This window comes from Zonotrichia albicollis, chromosome 3, assembly GCF_047830755.1.
Source record: "Zonotrichia albicollis isolate bZonAlb1 chromosome 3, bZonAlb1.hap1, whole genome shotgun sequence".
Classification (NCBI taxonomy): domain Eukaryota; kingdom Metazoa; phylum Chordata; class Aves; order Passeriformes; family Passerellidae; genus Zonotrichia; species Zonotrichia albicollis.
In genome coordinates this window covers 65,759,587-65,778,896 of record NC_133821.1, presented here as the reverse complement: position 1 = coordinate 65,778,896, position 19,310 = coordinate 65,759,587, and the positions used below count along the sequence as shown (strand labels likewise).

At 40.1% G+C, this 19,310-nt stretch overlaps 1 protein-coding gene across 3 annotated transcripts in view; it reads left to right on the top strand.

Annotated features, from left to right (window-relative positions):
• The first annotated feature begins 1,772 nt into the window (after positions 1-1,772).
• The window catches only part of TIAM2 (TIAM Rac1 associated GEF 2), an 88,625-nt gene continuing 71,087 nt past the window's right edge, over positions 1,773-19,310 (top strand). For 2 of the 3 annotated variants that reach the window (XM_074537694.1, XM_074537693.1), the window contains exons 1-5: positions 1,773-1,886; positions 2,952-4,154; positions 9,860-10,295; positions 14,150-14,322; positions 15,335-15,559. In XM_074537694.1, the coding sequence (XP_074393795.1) occupies positions 2,958-4,154; positions 9,860-10,295; positions 14,150-14,322; positions 15,335-15,559 (2,031 nt within the window). In that variant the 5' untranslated portion in view covers positions 1,773-1,886; positions 2,952-2,957. Of the gene's footprint in view, positions 1,887-2,951; positions 4,155-6,175; positions 6,319-9,859; positions 10,296-14,149; positions 14,323-15,334; positions 15,560-19,310 lie in introns of those variants that run through there. The other variant, XM_074537695.1, reaches the window with a different exon arrangement.

The window sequence follows — 19,310 nt, the reverse complement described above, 5'->3', positions numbered from 1 at the left end:
ACTGTTTTGTAGACATTGTATACCCTGGGATAAATTTATTCTCTCACCCATTGTGTGGCCTGTGTGTTGGAGACATGTACAATGGACCCTGGTAGGCACGGCTCGAGCCTTGACAAATTGAAGGTCTGTCTTTTGAGGTTCATGACAGCAGCTTGCTCACTACCTACTCTGTTAAAAGGATTACCTAACCATTGCACAATCACTATGGAGACCAGATGGTCTTTTTGCCTGTTTCTTTAGACAAATTGAGTTCAGTGTTTCCTTATGAATAGATATAAGCCCCTCAAAGGTCTCTTGTTGAATGTACTTTCTTCTCCCAGATGAGGAGTTCTGAATGTAAACTCATTGCTTGTTTATGGTCTATGCCTCTTGGATATAGGAAGACAATACTGTTGGATGTTGGCAATTTGTTCAGGAGCTTGGAGCTTAGGAAGTTTGTGTGTTGTCTTCTGCTAACCCTGAATCAATAGTCTTTTTGTCCAATCCAAGTTGCACACATATGACACATAGAGGAGTACACCTAGCAGCGCAGGCAAGTCAAACCTGCACAGGCAAGGGTATCATAAATAGCAGACTTCCTGATTTTTAGAGGGAGTAAGAAAATTACAGATGTTTTTTCTTTTTTGAGTGTAAGATGAAATTTCTGTGACTTATCTGTTTTATCAGATATTTTTGTGATAACAGGCATTAATTCATGTTTATAGGTCTGGAGCATCTCTATCATGATCTCTTCCAAGTGATTTATTTGCTAAAATTTTTCTAGGCTTGCTGTTAAGACTGTTTCTAGTTCTAGTTGGCAACATTTACCTTTGTTTTTGTTAAGGTTAGCTACATACCAATGGATTAATTTAAACTCTTTCAAGGTTCTTATGCAGTAAATAGCCACAAAAAGAGTCAATGAGAACAAAATCCTGCATGGTCAAATCAAGTAGCTATTCAATTAAAAATTATGAACAGTAGCTATGGCATTTAGGCAGAAAGGAAAAATGTTGGTGGTTGTGTGTTAAAAAATGGTTTGTAACTTAACTGTGTGTTCCAAAACTTAGTCTGACATCTTGTAGTATTTTTTTTATATAGAGTGTTTCAATCCCTAAGTGGCTGGTGTGTTCTATGAGATCCAGATTTGGTCCTTTTGCTTTATGCTGCAGTCTTAGTGTGCTAAGTGAAGAGCCAATACTTTCAAGAGGGTTAGGAAGAGCTTGTGTCTTGTTACCTCAGGGTCTGTGCAGTGCTTGGTACAGCCTTTTTCTTATTTTACTGACAGATTAACTTAAAATCAGAACAAACCTAAAGAGGGAGGTTACTGAGTGGCTGCTGGAGTGAATTTCATGGTGGCCTTTCACTGCAAAGGTCGTGGTTGGAATCTAGGCATAGGGAGAGATAAACAGATGCTGTGGGACATTGCTCTGATCAGTCTGGTCCACATTGTAATGGACCATTGCACAATACTGTGAACTGTAATTGGTCTCCCAAAAGGAAAACTGGAGAGGGATGAAAGTTGGTCCTGACTTGTCAGTGAGAGGAGAGAAAGATAAACAAAGAGGAGAGAAAATGAAACATTTACTCAATGACTTATTTCTACTAATTCAATGTCAATTGTTAAAGTCTGCTTGTAAAAATGTATGTCTAAATTCCAGGAATCCCCCTCATCAAATTTCTCTTAATTTGTAACTTTTGATTTTTTTTCTTTTTTTATACATCTTACATACAGTTGGAGTAAAATGTAAGTTATAGTTGATTGAAAATGCTTTTTTGTTGTTTTGGTGTTTTCTAGGAAGGCTGTGTGCAGCTCCATTCTGGTTTTGGCAAGCATAGTGGCTGGCCTCGAAGACAATGCAGAGCATACTGACTGCTAACCGTGCCCGTGTTTGAGAGTGTCCCTACAGGTTTGCTCTTTCTTTCATACTGTGCTTTTAATCTAAAAGTGCTAAGGGCTTGAAGTAGGGATCTTAAAACATAGAAACTCCAGAAGATAAGGTTATGCCTTTGCTGTGGCTTGTTTTGACAATTTTTTAATGAGGCAGCCGTGTATCCTCCTCCGGGTGATAGTCTGAGATTCCATGTGTAAAGAAGCGTAGTGCTGACGGAAAAAGCATTTTGGTGTTGTTTCTGTATGTTACAAACACTGGAGATTCATTCTGAGTTACAAAAAGAACAGAACTGTCTTTTTTACTGTGGGGTGCACTTTATGTAGGTTTGAAATCTTCAGTCACCTCAGTGGGGCAATTTGACTGCTCCAGTGTGTGCTGTTCACTGCAGACACTGTGAAAAACTGAGGAGCATTTCACCAAGAAAACTATCAAACTGTGTTGTGTTGAATGAACATTATGCAGTTTTGTGCTGTAGTGGAAGATGAGGCTGTTTGCTAACCAAATTATTTTTTGTCTGATTTTTGGCATGTTTTTTTTTTTCCCTTTCTCCTAGATGAGCTTCATTTAAACACATAGCTGGGGTTTGCTGAACATTTTATTGAGGCAACACTTAGTTGCACAGAAATCAGTCAAGCTGAAACTGCAGTGGGCTTGTCTGCTGGCAGAAGGGATTTCTCTGAAAGTACAGTTCACTTTACATCTAAGTTATGATTATCTTGCTGTCTCCCTTTCATTATGCCATTGTTCTTGGGAGCCAGAGATTTTGTAAGTTATAAGAAAAGGATGTTGCCAAGGGTGTGGGTGGAGGAAGGTGTTGACATGATTTCAATGGAGTTAGATTCCAGCTTTATAACAGAGGGCTAATGAACCACAGAGAAAATAGGTTTTTCTAGCTTGCCCCTAAATTAAATTCAGTTATGAATTTAATGTTGTACATGGCTATTTAATGGCTTTTTTTTGAAACAATTGTTTCATATCATTTTTTAAATAGGCGTTTTCCTGTGTAGAGGGTAAAAATGGCCTGTTACTTTTTGCTCTATCTTTTAGCCATTGTTTCTAATGAAACTCTTCTTAATTTAGTGGAAAATGGGGAATTCAGAAAGCCAATACAGTCTTCAGGGATCGAAAAATCATGCTGCTGCTACAGCTGGTGCCAAGCAAAAGCCTTGCTCTCTGAAAATTCGCAGCATTCACGCTAAAGATGAAAAGTCTTGCTCTATGCATGGATGGGGACATACCAGTAGCGGCTCAAACTACAAATCAAGGTCCCTTGCCAGAAGCTGCCTTTCACACTTCAAGAGTAGTCAGCCTTATTCCTCTAGACTTGGTGACACTGTGATGAAGGTCTCCAAAAGCAATGTCCATGCCAAACACAGGACAAATGCCTCAGGGGACTACTGCCAAGGGAATAATGTGATGTTTTTGCCAGAGAATGGTTTCCACTATATTGGCCTCCAAGCTGGAAGTAATCACGCTGCCTCTCGAGAATGCAATGGCCACATTTTAAATTGCTATGGAAAGAATGAGAGTTTTGCATCAACCTCCCCGTCAGAGGACAGGAGGAGTCCTAAAGTTCTCATTAAAACTTTGGGGAAGCTGGACGGTTGCTTGAGGGTTGAGTTCCACAACAGCAACAACAGCAAGGTACCAACCGAGGAGTCCAGCGGGCCAGTGCAGTTGCTGAGGTATTCCCCTGCCTTGGAATCTAAGCCAAATAACCTGCTTGATGTCAGGAGGAACTCCAGTGCAGACTGTTCTTCAAGCCATCGTCTGTCACCTACCGACTCAAGGCTTCGGTCTAGTAAAGGGAGCTCCCTGAGCTCTGAGTCTTCATGGTATGACTCTCTCTGGGGGAATGCTGGGGACATCAATGAGCTGGATGGCTCATATTTGACCAGGAGCACTCCAGATACAAGCATTCATGCCAGTTTCCCAGCAAGCGACAACAAGAAGTCCTTCAACCAAAGTTCATCTCTTTCCTCACTCCGAGATCTCTATAAGGATACAAATTTGGAAAGCACTCCTCCACCTGGGATCAGGCTGTCTGATGAGTATATTGACACTCCTGGTAGCCTAAGCAACCGTGTCTCCTTTGCCTCAGACATTGATGTTCCCTCCAGGGTAGAGCAGGGAAGTCCTGCACATTACAGCTCCTACACCCTCCCGTGCAGAAAGTCTAAGCCCCTTGGTGAGGATGCATCCAAGAAGGATACGTTAAAGAACCGAATGCGGCGCATCAGTGACTGGACGGGAAGTCTTTCAAGGAAGAAAAGGAAGCTGCAGGTATGTACAAACCAGCCTAAGTGTGTGAAAGTTGGTTTTTATATTCCTCTTATAAGCATAGTGATTGCATGATATTTTTCTTTTTTGCAGGTTAATTATGTGCTTATCTCATTTAGTAATTTGTGGAATTTTGAGAAGTACTGCATCCCTGGTGCTGTCTGAAATGTCAGCAGCAAAAAAGATAGACATTATTTTGTGCAAATTTTCCCTTCCTATTTTCATATTTTGTCACCTCCTAAGTTAACTCCAGTCTTTGCAGCCTAATACCTCTGTGAATTTGTTTTTGAAATTGTTGCTTTACTTAAAAGGTGACTTGGGGTTTAAACCTTCTTTTTATTTCAAGTATGGAAATACAACCTCTCTCTATATATGTGCTATGGGTTAGCATACATTATCTGAAGAGTGTGGAAGAAGCAGTAGAAGGAGGACATTGTATCCATCTTTTCAGATGTTTCCTGTCTGTTTTACTGTTTTGCACTCATTTTTTGCTTGTTGGTCCATTTCTATCAAGGCAAGCAGCCGTATTGACCAGAGGCGCATTACATTCAGCAACCTTCTCCTTCCTGTGTGTCAGCTTAGTTCACCAGATGGAAAAACTTGGGTTGCCATCTGGCTCACTGGGAGATGGTTGTGTGAAGGAGACGGGAGGGGAGAGCAAGAGGGAGGGAAAGGATGTTTCTTTAGAAGAATTCAAGACTAATCCCATTAATAGGAATTTAGGATGCCTGTGGTCAGGAATGAAATTCTCATCTCTAGCTGCAGGCCCCAGAATTGGCTCTTTAAATACCAGACTGTGCCTGGTCTCTGTGTGTGAGTTTGCAAGCTGAGATGAGACTGTTTATGGATTTGGTTTGGATTTTTGGTTTTTTCCCTTACTTTTTTTTTCCTGAATATTCCCTGGTGTTTTTCATAGAGGAACAGTCACTGTGCTTCCCTAAATGAAGGATGCTCTCTTTCAGCAACATTGATGTGCTGGCCACTTCAGAAATTTCTTGTCTCCTGTGCTGGAAATTCAGACAGGTCTTGTGCTTAACCATGTACATCTGTCATTGCAGTGTAAAACTCTGACAGACCCTTAGGCTCAGAAATGAGCTCAGCGTAAGGTTTGCTGGAGTGTGTCCTGGCTGGGGGGCTACAGAACTGGAAAATGAAAATGAAAGCTGCTTATTTGCATCACTTCTTTTGTGAGTTGGTGCTCATGTACTTTATCAGATGCTGTCTTTTCACCTTCTTGCTCAGCTGTGAAAGAGAGGGCAAAAAAACCTGGAATCATGGAGGAGCCTCAGTGCTGTGTTCCAGGATTCTTCACTGATTTCAACATCTGTAGCTGCTCTGGATTTTACTGCCAGGCTTTACATATGATTTCTGCATCCCAGACTTTTAGTATGTATTACTTAGTTATGACATTTTCAGAATGGCATTTGTGGTGTGCAATTCATTGCTATTTTGAATTCACTGTGCAGTGCACTGACTTCAGATGCAGCAAGGAAATTTGGCTGGCGAGATTGCATCAAGCTTGAATCAAATTGTGGTAGAAGGAAAACAGCCCTTACTCCAAAAACGGTGGTTTCTTAGAAAAAGGCATAGGAAATGGTTAGTCACTGATTTTAATCAGACAAGTATCCAGCAACAGGAAGGGTAAGAGGGAGGTAGTTTTGCAGTTCCTTGTGTGGCTTTATTGGTTCATTTCTATCTTTCACACTTTGAGTAACCTGCTGTCTCTTCTGGGGATTGCTGGGTTGTAGCTCAGTAGTGCTTATACACTTAACAGATCCTTTAGCTTAAAAAGACAGAAGTGTGGTGGATGATTCTGAACTGTCACGTGGTTGGTCCCTGTTTGTGCGACTTAATCTCGCCGTGGCAGCATCTGTGCTCTGCTCTGAACAACGCGTCCCTTCCTCCGTACATTGGTAATGACTGGCTGTGAGTCACTGGGGCTGAACGTAGGTGAAAGCTGGAATATTTCCCTGTAAGTGGGCCTAAGTGCCGGTGGTGGCTGGGAAGTCCCTCCAGCTCCTCAGTGGAAACAAACCAGCCGAGCCCCCTGCTTCATGGGAGCACAGACCTAGGAACCACAGGCTTGGGATATTGAGGCCAGACCCCTAACACTAGAGAGGCAGTGGAGTTTAATCCCCTTTGTGAACAAATTGCAGCTTAAACACAGGTAGGATTTTCTCCATCTTGAAGGCTCCTTCCAGACCATCTTATTCAATGTAGTTCCAGACAGTTTTTTTTCTGATGTCAGTATTGCCTTCTACATTAGTTATTCTTTCCTATTTTTTAATCTATTATGATTTATTTTAAGGGAGAAGTGGTGTCTTTTCTTGGCCTGCGTTTGTGGGGCTATACAGACTTTCCTTGGTCTCCTGTGTTAAGATTGGAAATCTATTTCCTTTTCATTCTGGCACCCTTCCTCCTCATCTGTTTTAAATCATCCATAAACACATTTGCATATGGGATACTCCAGAGGAGTTCTTGGTTATGCCCTGTCAAATTACTTGGATGTTTCCTTATGTCTGCTTGATCTGATGTATCCTGGAATTGAATTTACCTTTCTAATAAAGGTCTTGCATCAAGACTTGCAATAATCTTTTCCAAGACCTAGTTTTCCTTGCATGAGGATGTCCTAAAGTGCCACCTCAATGCATCAATGGTACTGTACTGCAGCACATACCTTCATTTAGTCTAATCTGTGCTGAAATGGCATTGGGATGATGCTGAGTTGCAATTCAATGTGTGTGAGCTGAAAGGTGTGTGTGATGTATGTGAGACCTGTGGACAGAATTTAGGCAGATTTGCTGCACAGCCAGATATGGCTAAAGATGGTGGTGTAAACTCTGTGCAGCTGTTTAACATGGAGAACATTAGCAATTTCTGTGTAAAATGAAAATCCATCCACGAGAAACAGCTCCTGAAGAAAGGTTCTTGAATTAAGCAAAATAGTCTCACTTCAGGAATCGTATCTGAAATTTTATGACTTTATAAGCCAGAGCCCTGATGTGGGCTGTAAAGAGAATTTAAAAATAAAGTATGTTGAATGAACCTTTTTATTTGACTTGAAGACTGGTATTAGATTCTCCTTTTAGCATGGCTCCTAATGAATGCAGCAGGCTGCGTTTTTCCTGTGCTGTTCTTTACAATTAATTATTACGTGTGTCACTTTGTCTAATCGGTATCTTAGCCACTTTATCTTTTGCCTTGTTTTTAGCTATTCCAGAGTATATCTCAAACACTGAGAGATCTTCTTGAATGCAGCTGAGCAGAAACAGAGATCTGTCATCACTACATTCAACAGAGCAAAAACCAGCAAAAGCCAGCCTGGCAGGGAAGCCACCTGGCCAGCTTAGGTCAAACCTTTTCAGTTGTGGCAGATATTGCTGCAATGACAGCCTTCTCAAGGACCAGCAGAGACTGGCAGACTGACAATTCAGTTCGTTAGGAAAACAAAAATATTTTTGATGGTGTCCTAGTGAAGTGTATATATTAATTTTGGATTCTTTATCCATTTTCTCTATTCTGGTACTTTCCTCATTCCTACTCCTTTCTATGTGTGAGGAGAAAACATAGGATTTGGTTAGTGGCTGGTTATTGACAGGTTGCATCCCACACTTTTCCTTAGAGTTTGCTGTTCCAGTGGTGGGTTTTCACAACAGACCCCTTCTATGTATTTGCCTTGTGTTGTGTCTCTTACTAGTGCTTTGAGACTAAAAGAAATACATATTCTTAATAAGCTGTACACTACTGTTTTCCAGGGGACACTGGCAGTTCCTGGAGAGTAGTCAAACAATTAAAGTGCTGGATTTTGGCACACAAGTACAATGGCAGTAATTAAAACAAGGGTGGAGAAAGCTTTCAGTTTCCCCCTGAAATACAGATGGCCAGCGCAGTTGTACTGCATGTACATGTACATCCATGTTCTGTGGTTGCTTTGTGGCATAAATGCATTACATGTGGGATTTTATCCTGGCTTCCCACCCCTTGTGCTGATCTTCCTCCCTCTACCATATTATAAGCAGTTAAATTTTTGATGTTTAGGGAGTTACTCTTGGGCAACACTGATTAACACTCTGCAACAGGATTTGAGGAAGGTACTCCTTTACCTTGGAATTGTGATCTGAAAAGCCAGAGTTGAAGTTCAATGTACTGTAGGAGAGTGTGAGTCTCGGGTCAAACTGGCTTTTGTGAGGCCACAAGCAGCAGTGTCCTGCTGCTGGAAAAGTGGTTTGTCTGGCATTGCCTGGGAGGTATACAATCCCAGTCTTGGCTGCACACTGGAGGTCCTGATGCCACCAAAACATAGCACAGCTCTTCTGCTGCAGTTTTGAAGAGCATCAAGTAAGAAGCAAAGAAAAAGTAGCTGTTTTCAAAGCTGCTGGGGAGAACAGCTCCCAGGAGACCAATGTTTATTTACTTTGTTCTTAGTACAGCAGTCTGTGAGAAAATAAATGCTTTTAGAGAGGCAGCCTAAACTTGAAAGTATAATGGCTTTATTATTACCAAGGGTAATAGCTTCACTTCTCGAATAGTTTATTGCAATATCTTTTTTTTTTCTTCCCTTGCACTTTTACTGCAAAAGGCAACATGTCTTTTGTGTTTTAGGTTCTTAAACCTTGGTTGCTTTTAAATAGCACTGGCAACGCTTGAGTTTGGAAGACAATAAATGGATTCTTAGGATGGATGGTGTGGTTCTCAACAGTGAAGTTAGTACAAGGTGCTCTGTTTTGGATAGTAGGAAAATCCCTGTCCATCCCTGGAGCTTGGGAGAGTTGGGATCAGAGAGCATATTACTTGGAAAGGCTTAAAAGAAAAAAGGTCCAAACTGCCAACAAAATCCCACGTTGACAAGCAGTGGCAAGAAACTACTACTCTAGCATCCATATCAAAGGCAAAGTTGAAGTCATACCATCAGGCCTGATTATTTCAAATAAAATTAGCCAGCCCTCTCAATCTAAGGGATGAAGTTGCACAGTGCAATTAGGAGAAAGGCCTGCCAGTGCTTGATGGGATGATCAAACTCTCAGGGTGTTCCCAGCAGCTCAGAAAATACACAGCTCTGCAGTCTGGAGACTGGATTTAAGCCAGTCAGCAAGCATGTCTTTCTTTTTTAAAATCACATATTGTTTTAGATTAGATTTCAGTCAACTGATCAATTCTAACAAGCTTAAAACATTCTTTACTTTTGACCTTTTTTTTGTTGGTTAAGCACCATTTGTGCGACAAATAGAAAGTGGAGGTTAAAATCAGCCTTGTTGTGTTGAAGCTAAACCTGGCCACCTTGCACCAATGTGATAGCACCAAAGTTTCAAAAACCCTGTAATAATAAAAAAAACTGTTGTGACACTATTCCTGCTTGCACTCAGACAGATGCCAAACATGGTGCCTGCATTTCAGATGGAGGATGTAGTTGTCTCCTGGAGTACTTCAGGTTTCAGACAGTAGTTTCTAGTGAAATTTGAGATTACTCAAAACATCCTGGAATTACCAAAGTGCTCACATTAATAGATAGGGTTTAATGGGGTTCTGCTAAAAAAACTGAATGGTAACAGTGGTGGTGTGAGTGGCTGAGGCAAAGGCTATGATGTAATGGTGAAAAGATGAAGGAACTGGAAATGGCTAAACATGAAACAAATTTAATTGACAAATGAGGTGTGTCTTTTGATCATAGCTCTGGTGGCTGATGGCAGATAAATTCCTTTTATGCGCAGGAGCCAAAGTGTAAAGATGGGAGTGACTACTTTGACAGCAGAATGGACAACTTCACTACAGACACACTGGCACCATCACAGCTCTCCACTTTGCTGTGGTCTCCTGGCTCCAGCCATGCCCTGTCCCAGAGAAGCGAGTCCACCAATGCTGTCAGCAGTGATGCCTTGAGGCAGAACATTTATGAGAACTTCATGCGTGAGCTGGAGATGAGCAGGATGAACTTGGAGAACACGGAGACCTCGTCGGAAACAGAAGACTCCAGTGGCGAGTCCCTTAGCTCCCTGGAGCAGCTGGATTTGTTGTATGAGAAAGAGCAAGGAGTGGTGCGCAAGGCCGGGTGGCTGTTCTTCAAACCCTTGGTGACCCTGCAGAAGGAGAAGAAGCTGGAGCTGGTCACACGACGGAAGTGGAAGCAGTACTGGGTTACACTCAAAGGTAAAACCACCACGCTGATCCTTCATCTTGGCAGTTCTTTCTGTTGTGTCTCAGCAGCATTTCATGCTTGCTGGCTTCTGTTAGCAGATTTAGGGGGATCAGAAAATCACACCTAACTTTACAAGGTCTACCCACCAGCTAAAGTGGAGCTTGTGCCTCGGCAGCCCACTGAACTGAGGTGCTGCTCAATGTCTTTGAGATTGTGTGCAGCCTTGTGTTTCATATCATAGTGGGAATTGTTTTGTCTGACTTCCTAATTTGTGTGTTCAATCAGACTGGGGAGTTAGAAAATGCTTTTGGATGTTTGGAGATCAAAGATCCAACTGAACCAAAATTTAAGGGTCAGGAGAAGTTGCTGGTGCCCAATTCCTTGTTAAAGACACAGTTCCTTAGGTTCTGCTATGAAATTTACTGAAGGATGGGGTAGTTTATTGAAAAAATGTTTTGTTCATTTCTAGCACATTAGGTGGCAGTATAATGGAGAGGTGAGCTCCCAGTGCCAGAGCCTTGACACAGAGAAGTGTGTGTGGTTCAGCCTTTACACAGAGAAGTGGTGCCCAAGGCAACCATTCCCAGAGGTTGAAGGTCTCTCTCCTTTTCGCTGTGAAAGCAGGTCTTTCACATTCTCTGCTCCCAGCTATACCAAGCCCTTCTGACTTTTGGCATGCCCAGCTTCCCATCTCCTGCAGCTGCTCCTGTTGTGAAAACAGCCCCATGGGAGGGGAATCCACTCAAGGAGGCTGCTGCAGGTGTGATTGTTGGGCTCCATTTGTGCTCAGAGGGTGCTGTGAGACGTGTACAGGTGTCAGGAAGTGTGAGAAGGAAAATAATATCTATTGTGGGGAGGAAGGGAAATTTATTGGGTGAGTTAATACGCCTTTTTTAAATTTTGAATTGCACCCAAAGGATTTTTCTTTCAGTAAATATGATACTAAGTTAATGAGCAAGGAAATTATCAAGCTTGATCATTTCCTATCATATCTGGGACTAGAGAAGAGAAAATGGTAACTTTGCCACAGGTTGCCCTTTTAAAAATTGTGCAGTGAGTGTAGACTTGAAGAAAAATGAACAGCAAACAGCAAGTCCTAGTAATGTTCTGCTTGATAGTGCGGATTGAAAAGAAGCAAACTTACTAGAATGAGGCAATTCTGCCTAAAAATTCAGAGACTTGTTATCAAGTGATCAAAATGTAGGCAGGCTTAGCAGTTTAAATCACTTGTCCTGATAGCATCATCAGATAGCATGATTCATGCTTACAAGCAGTGTATACAACGGGAAAAACAGCACCTGAATTCCACCCTCTTATTGTGTGTGTTTGTGTTATGGAGTGTGAATATAGTTTAATCTACCTCTTCTAAAATTCAGTTTCTAAACAATTCTATCAAAACTCTAAACTGAAATATGTTATAAACTAATAGTTTGTGCATTTCTGGGATAATGAAGCTCTGGCAAGCAATTTAGGTGCTTCATGTTCATTTTTTTGGCTATAAAGTTGGCTTATTGGTGACTTTGAAAAAATTGTGTCTCTTCTTACTACCTGAATTTCTGCAGCTAGCACAAAAAAAAGGAATAATAAAGTTCTTTGGAAAAAGCTTTTAACATTATAACTGTTAGATACAATGCTTTTTACTTCAGTGGTTGATCTGGCTTCATTCATGGTACAGAGTTTTTTGCACTTTGCTAGCTGTTTTAAATATACATTCCTAATTTCCTTGATCTCTTACCTTTATTTTCCTGTGGAGACTTCTGATTCCAAAATAAACTTGCCTGTATGGATATCAAGGCATAATTCTGTTTTCATAATCGCTGTATCAAGATCAAGGCACTTGCTTTGGTTCTCTTTATACAGGTTTTTGAATGAATCAGTATTTAATTTGTTCTTGAAGTTTAAATAGCCAAGATATTTTAAAGCATGACTCTAAATATGTAAATGGAGAACAGCATGTTTATTTGCACTCTGTTGAGATGTGTTTAATTATAATATGCAGAAGGCTTATAGCCATCTAGTTACCTGCCAGATTTAAAAGTATACATGTCCTGAGTCGTCTGCTCCACTTTCAGGGCCACCAAGACCTGAACCTGAATAGTAACTGTGTACCAAGAGAACCTCTCTTTTCCATCTGTCCTGTCCAATTAGTTTCCTTTAATGAGGGAAATTGCTTTCCCTTTGCTCTCTCTCTTCAGCTCAAGTTTTAATTAAAATATTTGGACAATAATCAGTCCCTGTGGGTCTGACAGAGCTTATGAAACTAGCTGCTTCCAGGGATCACTGGACTTGACCTAAAGATATACCTGGAGTTCCATACACCCAAGCATACATACATGCCCTTCAAAATTTTTAATTTGTGTACATATAAACTCTCAGGATAAAATATGAGTTATCTTGAGTTAGAACAAATAGGGGAAATATGGAAATATGGAAATATTTTAAAATAAATCTTAAAAACTTTAAACTTCTGCACTTTCCTAAAATGCAGAAGTGGAAGTGGTTATAAGTTGCTGCTGCTGCTGAATACAAAAGACTTGGCTTTGTTTGTTTAGTTTGCCCTGTTATCTTCAAATGACATTTCTGATATGCAGAGTGTTACAAACCATGTCCTTTTTTCCAACTGCAGAGATCTCCAAGTGTTTTGGTGGCACAAAGAAGATAAAGTGAGGGCTGCCCAATGGAATAGATAGGACCAACTCTATAGGATTTCTTCTTACCCAAAATATTCTGCCAGTAACTTTCAACATTAACAGGAAAAGGTGCAGTTATGTAGTATAGAGGTATTAGATTCCTTACTCTAGAAACTTGTCAGTTAACAGATGATTTGATCAGAAATCTCTGATATGGGTTTCCCTTTGTAATGGTATTTCAGAAGTGCACTCCAGTCCATGAGCCCTTGAACAGGCAGATTGGTGCATCTTGGAGGACAGTGGGTTATACCGAGGCAGGAAGGAAAGGGATGGAGGGCACAGGCCCTTCTCGAGCCAGCATCGCTGCCAAAGGCAACATGGCACTGTAGTCGTACTGCTGTGGGCTAGGATCAAGTGTCCTCTGCTGGGATCAAGTCTCCTCCACTCTCCTCCAGAAGTAATTCCACTTGTTATACTCGGGACTGCTGTCATCAAGGATGAAGTTTGTTTTCTGGATACAAGCTTCATACCTTAGATATTACGCTGTTTACAAGACTGAACATGCTCAAACTCAGCCCTTTTAAACTGTTTTAAATTGCTCAGAATTGTCTGAGTCTCCAATTTTCAGCTAGATTCAAGGAAATCTGGTTTAAATTTGAGAAGTTTATTCACTAAGCATGTTGTATGAAGACAAAGGGTTCTGCAAATCTTTTCAACAAATACGAAGATTTTTTTAAGTGGCTGTCATGAGAGAGTTTGTTCAATTTAATAAAGAAACACAAAAGCTGATTTAACTAAGCAGGAGTTAATCTCTTCTACATGCCTTAACATTTTAATAGGCTGAGTTTATTGATAGAATATTCTAGGTTAGAAGGGACCTTTAGTCCAGCTCCCCTGCCATTGGCATGGACATCTTTCACTACAGCAGATTGCTCAAACCCCGTCCTACCCTAACCCTTGGATGCTTCCATATTGAGGTGTCCTGATTTATTTAAAGTCCACAAATGTTTGTTGTGGCCCTATTAGATGTCTATTTCAACTTTTCATTGGCAAATTGATCATTAACTGTTCTTCTGTGTAGAAGATCGTCCTTTTTTTATCTGTTTTGGAAGAGGAGTGGAACTGATGTTCGCTGTCTCTGAGGAGTGTCTTAATTCACAAAAATATTATGTAATGTTGGGACATCCATGACTTACTTTCTCCTCATGTTTTTTTGTCCCTCTGAACTGCAAAAGGTTGTACTCTACTGTTTTATGAGACCTATGGAAGGAACTCAATGGAGCAGAGCAGTTTGCCTCGTTACGCGCTGTTTGCAGAAGACAGTATAGTTCAGTCTGTGCCAGAACATCCCAAGAAAGAAAATGTGTTCTGTCTCAGCAATTCTTTTGGAGATGTCTACCTTTTTCAGGTAATAGGATGCATGCACAACTTTGTGGTTGTTTCCATTTTAGGATGTGTTTGTGAGCCTACACATGTATCTATATGATGGTATGTACACGTGCACACACGCATCATGTTTCTGCCATTGACTTAAAAATAAAAGCACGACTGCACTGTTGCGTTACACTATTATAATATTAAATATATATGACATGACTGCAGATATTACACCAGTTGGCTCAGTCAAATATGGCTCAGAAACAAAAAGAACAAGGACCACAAATCTGCAAGAAGCTCTGGGTACCTGGTTGATCACAAGCTTCTAAAAAATCAACTTTTTATAATTTTTTTTCACATCTTTTAGCATTCCACCCTTACAGAATGGTGTGTTCAACCCTGAATCTGCTGGCCACAGATAGTTTGCTTGAGCAAGATACTCAAGAAAGAGAGCTAAAAATAATCAAAATACCTGGGTTGCTCAAGGGCACCGCTGGAAATGTCAATAAAGAACAGGGTTATGTGGAACTGCCTGTGTAGAAACATGTTGATTCATAGGCACACTTGTACATATCTCCAGAGATACTACATGCAGATTGCATTCACTTTACCTTGATGTTGCCTCTCCACTAACTTGGCACTTTTTAAGTAAGCAAATACCTCACATATAAAATCTTCTCTGCTGTCACAGAAATGAAGAAGGTTTGTCTTTGATATCTGGTAGGGATTACTTTAGTTATTTGGAGGGATGAAAGATGCCAGTCACATCTTTCCCACAGCTTATGCGGCTCTTGTCCTTCTGGGGCTTTTTGCAGGTCTGAGAAGCAGAAGCTGGGGTTTGGAGACAAGTCATGATGGAGTGTAGGAAAATCGCAGACTACCTTTATTTGCTCAGTTCTAAAGAAAACTTTATTTCACTTGATGAAGATAAAGTTCCTAAGGCAACAGTGAGCCCATCAAGTGCTTCATGCCCTAGAGCTGTTGATTTTATTTTATTTTTCTCTTATCTGCTCATAACGTTGCACCATTGATTGGTTTCACAGGCAACAAGTCAGACGGATCTGGAAAACTGGGTTACTGCCATACATTCAGCCTGTGCTTCCCTCTTTGCAAAGAAGCTTGGGAAAGAGGACACTGTCAGGCTCCTGAAAAATCAGACCAAGAGTCTCTTCCAGAAGATTGACATGGATGGCAAAATGAAAAAGATGGCAGAGTTGCAGCTCTCGATTGTTAGCGATCCAAAAAACAGAAAGGCCATAGAAAATCAGGTACTGGAAATAATTTTTTTATGAGAGCATATTTATCATAATTATTGCTTTGGTCTCTATTTGTGATTTCTAGGCCTGAGAGTAATTGTCTTAGCATAGCTGGCACAGTGGTTGTAATTATTGCCAGGTTTCTACAGCAATCCAGAGCAGTGCTGGAGGCAGGCTCCTGAAGCTGCACATCAGACTGTTCTGTTTCAAGAGCACAAAGCTTTTTCTTGTCTCTTCTGTGAAAATGTAATTAATTTTTACTTTTTTATGTTAATAAGACCTAGCTGTTACATCACATAGCACAGAATATACAGTATGTTCTGTAAATAATTTATTATTATATTGCAGAAGAGATTGAAGAGTAGGTGCTTGGCAGTATTTTTCTGCACCTTAAGACAGCACATGAGGAATACTTAGTCCTTCCTCCGACTTTATTGGTGTGGTGGCAGACAAAACCATGTGCTTCCAGTTGAAATTTAGCCACGACTAATGATCACCTGATTGCCTGTGTGGTGGTGAGCAAACATGAAGCCTTACTCTGCTCTCAGTTCTAGCATGCGAATCAGGAATGACTCCAGGGATACCTTATGGAAGTGCATGGTTCAGTGTTGATGTCTTGCCCATGCCCCCAGTTTTGCAGATAGTAACAGGCAAAAAGATGCTTTAAGTATTTAGACATGCTTAATGTTCAGTCAACGACCTTACTACCCACAGCTTCTTCTGCACTAAGCTTGTCTAGTAGTTTAGCCTACATAAGTCTGTGGACTGAGGCTGCTGTATTTTAGTTTTATTAGGCCATTTACAGAAGACTCCTGTAATTTGATCTGATTGACTGGTCTTTGATAGGCTTTCCAGTCAGAATAACTATTCCTCTGTCAGTACTTCATGCTGCCCCTACTCAAGGACCTATTATGGCCCCTTGAGTAGAGAATGAGGTTTGCTTCCTTCAAACCAATGCAGCATAATTATTTTTCTTTTGTTAACGAAACACTTGTGGTTTCAGCGATTTGATGCTTGTAATATTTAAAATTCTTACTCTACTGGCTTGGACTTGATGAAGAGCAGACTGAGTAGTACTGACGTCACTGCCAAGCTCTTGTGGCACACTTGAGTCCGAAGCTCTATGAGCAGAGTTCAAATAACATGCAGGTTTGTGTAGGGATTTGCAGTGCAGATGTTCATAAGCCCTTTGAGCCCTCAGATGTTCATAATTTATTTCCAGGTCACTTTATTTCATGGTCCAGAGCTGAGTGAGGTGAATGGAGGAGGAAAAATGTTAAGCATCCTTTTATTGCAGTAGGCTTTGAGACCTAGGAGGATATACAGATTTCTGTAGATGTCTAGTGCTTGTAACATGTGATGCACTGAGGAAAAATCCTGATGTGTATTAACTTAATTTATCCCTCTCTCATCAGATATTCCTGTTAGTAGTTAATTTAGAGTCAGCTGAAGAGTATTAATGATCTGTCTTAATATCTGCTAATTAGGTGTTCTGTCCTTGAAGAATTGTCATTGTTTTCCAGCTCTGTAAGAAGTTGGCTTCCTTCTGTAGAACTGAAATCCATCTTCTGGGCTGCAGAAGATTTATTCCTGTTAATCTTCTGTCTATGTGTGTCTCAGAACACTAAATGGGGGCAGACCATTGGCACAAAGAATGAAATGGATCACTGCAAGCATCTAGTAGCTGGCAAAGAATAAATTTATAGCAAGAATTTTCTCCATTCTTGATCCCTTTGATCTCTTTAAAAAATCTCTCCTTACAATTGCCTAAGGTTTGCTGGCGAAGTCACTTCAGAGAAAAAACGATAGATAACTCAGATTGCCTAATCTTCCAATTTGTTGTCTCAGATTGGCTTTTGCAAAGAAAAAAGAAAATCTTGGTGCAATTAGTAACTGAGAACTCTTAATATACTTAGTAAGGTAATGATTTTGAGAAAATGTTATTCCTGAGGGAATAGTTTGCATATATGTAGCTATAGTTGTTTAGTAACTGTGGGTGTTTAGTTGTCTTTTGCCTATTTTGAGAAACAAGAAAATATAAATTCTGGTTTTGGTTTTGTGTAAATTTGATGATGTGTCAATCATGGGGCAGATATTATTCCTCCATGCTGAATTACATAGTATTGCCAATACTGTATTTCTTAAGAATGCATTCTGTGCTGGAAATCGTCACTGGTGATTTATTTTGGGAAGCCAGCGGAAACAGTGTGATTGACTTCAGAAGAACTGTGGTGGTTTTTTACATAAAAAGAATTTATTTTCACTGGGGAGTTATCTTGGAAACTCTGATTTCTATAGCCTTTCTCCTTTTCCTTCCTCAGAAAAGCAACCACCAAATGTCAACTTACTCTTTCACTTCTGTATTGACTTAACACCCATACTTCTCTGCTGAAGACTTAATAATTCTCAGGGCTTTAAAAGCAAGCAAAACCTTTTTTCAATTTCACAATTTCTACCACCTGAAAGACAGTTGTACTAAGGAAACCTGCACTTCTAAAGTTGCTATGGGTGTTTTGATATACTTTGACATGCTTTTTTTTGGTGTCCAGCAATTAGACTAGAGAGTACTGTCTGGTAAATTTGTGAATTTGAAGGCAATCAATTGATAAAACCAGTTGCTAAACAGAAGTGTAAACAAACCAACAACAACAAAGACAAAGAAAACATTGTTTTTCTAGAGAAATTGTTGGTTTACATGCTATCAAATCTGTTTTATATGGTATCAAATGTTGTTTATATGCTATCAAACTGGTTGGGAAATGTTTTGAGTCTCGTGGCTTAAATGAGGGATTCTCTCCAGCTGGGTTTACTGGCATAATAATAATAATAATAATAATAATAATAATAATAGACTTTTTAAGTGTTTAAGAGAAAATCGTAGCCCTTCACAAAGCTATTGGTAATGCTGGTCAGTTTAGAAGAGACCAGTGAAGCATCTACAAGATGGCAATGTGGCTGGAAATCTGGAGTCTGCACATGCTACCTACAACCATGTATGTTTATTATTACTATGTGAAATAAATAGGTTGTATGTGATGATATTCTCCCAACATGTAACTTCTCCCCTGAAGTGAAGACAATTAGGACAAAAGGTAGCAAGTTTGAAAATCTCCTGGTACCGAGATGAATTCCAAAGCCTTTCTTTAGAATTTTTTTAGTTTTCCTAGATGTTTAACCTGCTAGAAAAACCACAGTGTTTGCTGTGAACATAGAGCCCTGTTAGTGAAAGAGATTATTAGCATTTATTCAGACAATAATCTCTCTCTTAACAAAGAGAGCTCTTTTAACAAAATATTGCCCATTAAAGTCAGAAGTGAAGCTGCCTCTGCCTGCAGAACTGGTTTTAATGGGGTGGAAAATCTATCTCGCAAGAGAGACCACTGCAGCCCTTGTGTAATTGTTTATGTACTTGGTGCATAAGTCTATCCTGATGTCTCACTTTAGAACAATAGCATGATTAATAGTTGCTTGAAAGCATTATGGAGTTTTGTCTTCAAATTTTAATATGTTGGCATAATCATGTTTTCCAAGCTATTCAGAGGTTTCTGATGTAATTCATATTTTCTCTGCCTATACTTCTTAACTTTTCAGAGGGTTAGGAACATGTGTATTTACTTGCAGGCACTGAAATGGTGAAGCATTAGTGAGAAGAACAGGAACATGCTTTTTTTGGAGATACTTTTTTTGTAAGTTTTCAAATGTGTCCTCCACCTAAAAGTAGTTTGTCTGTTGCCATTAAAAAAAAAAAAAAAGAGATCAGTAA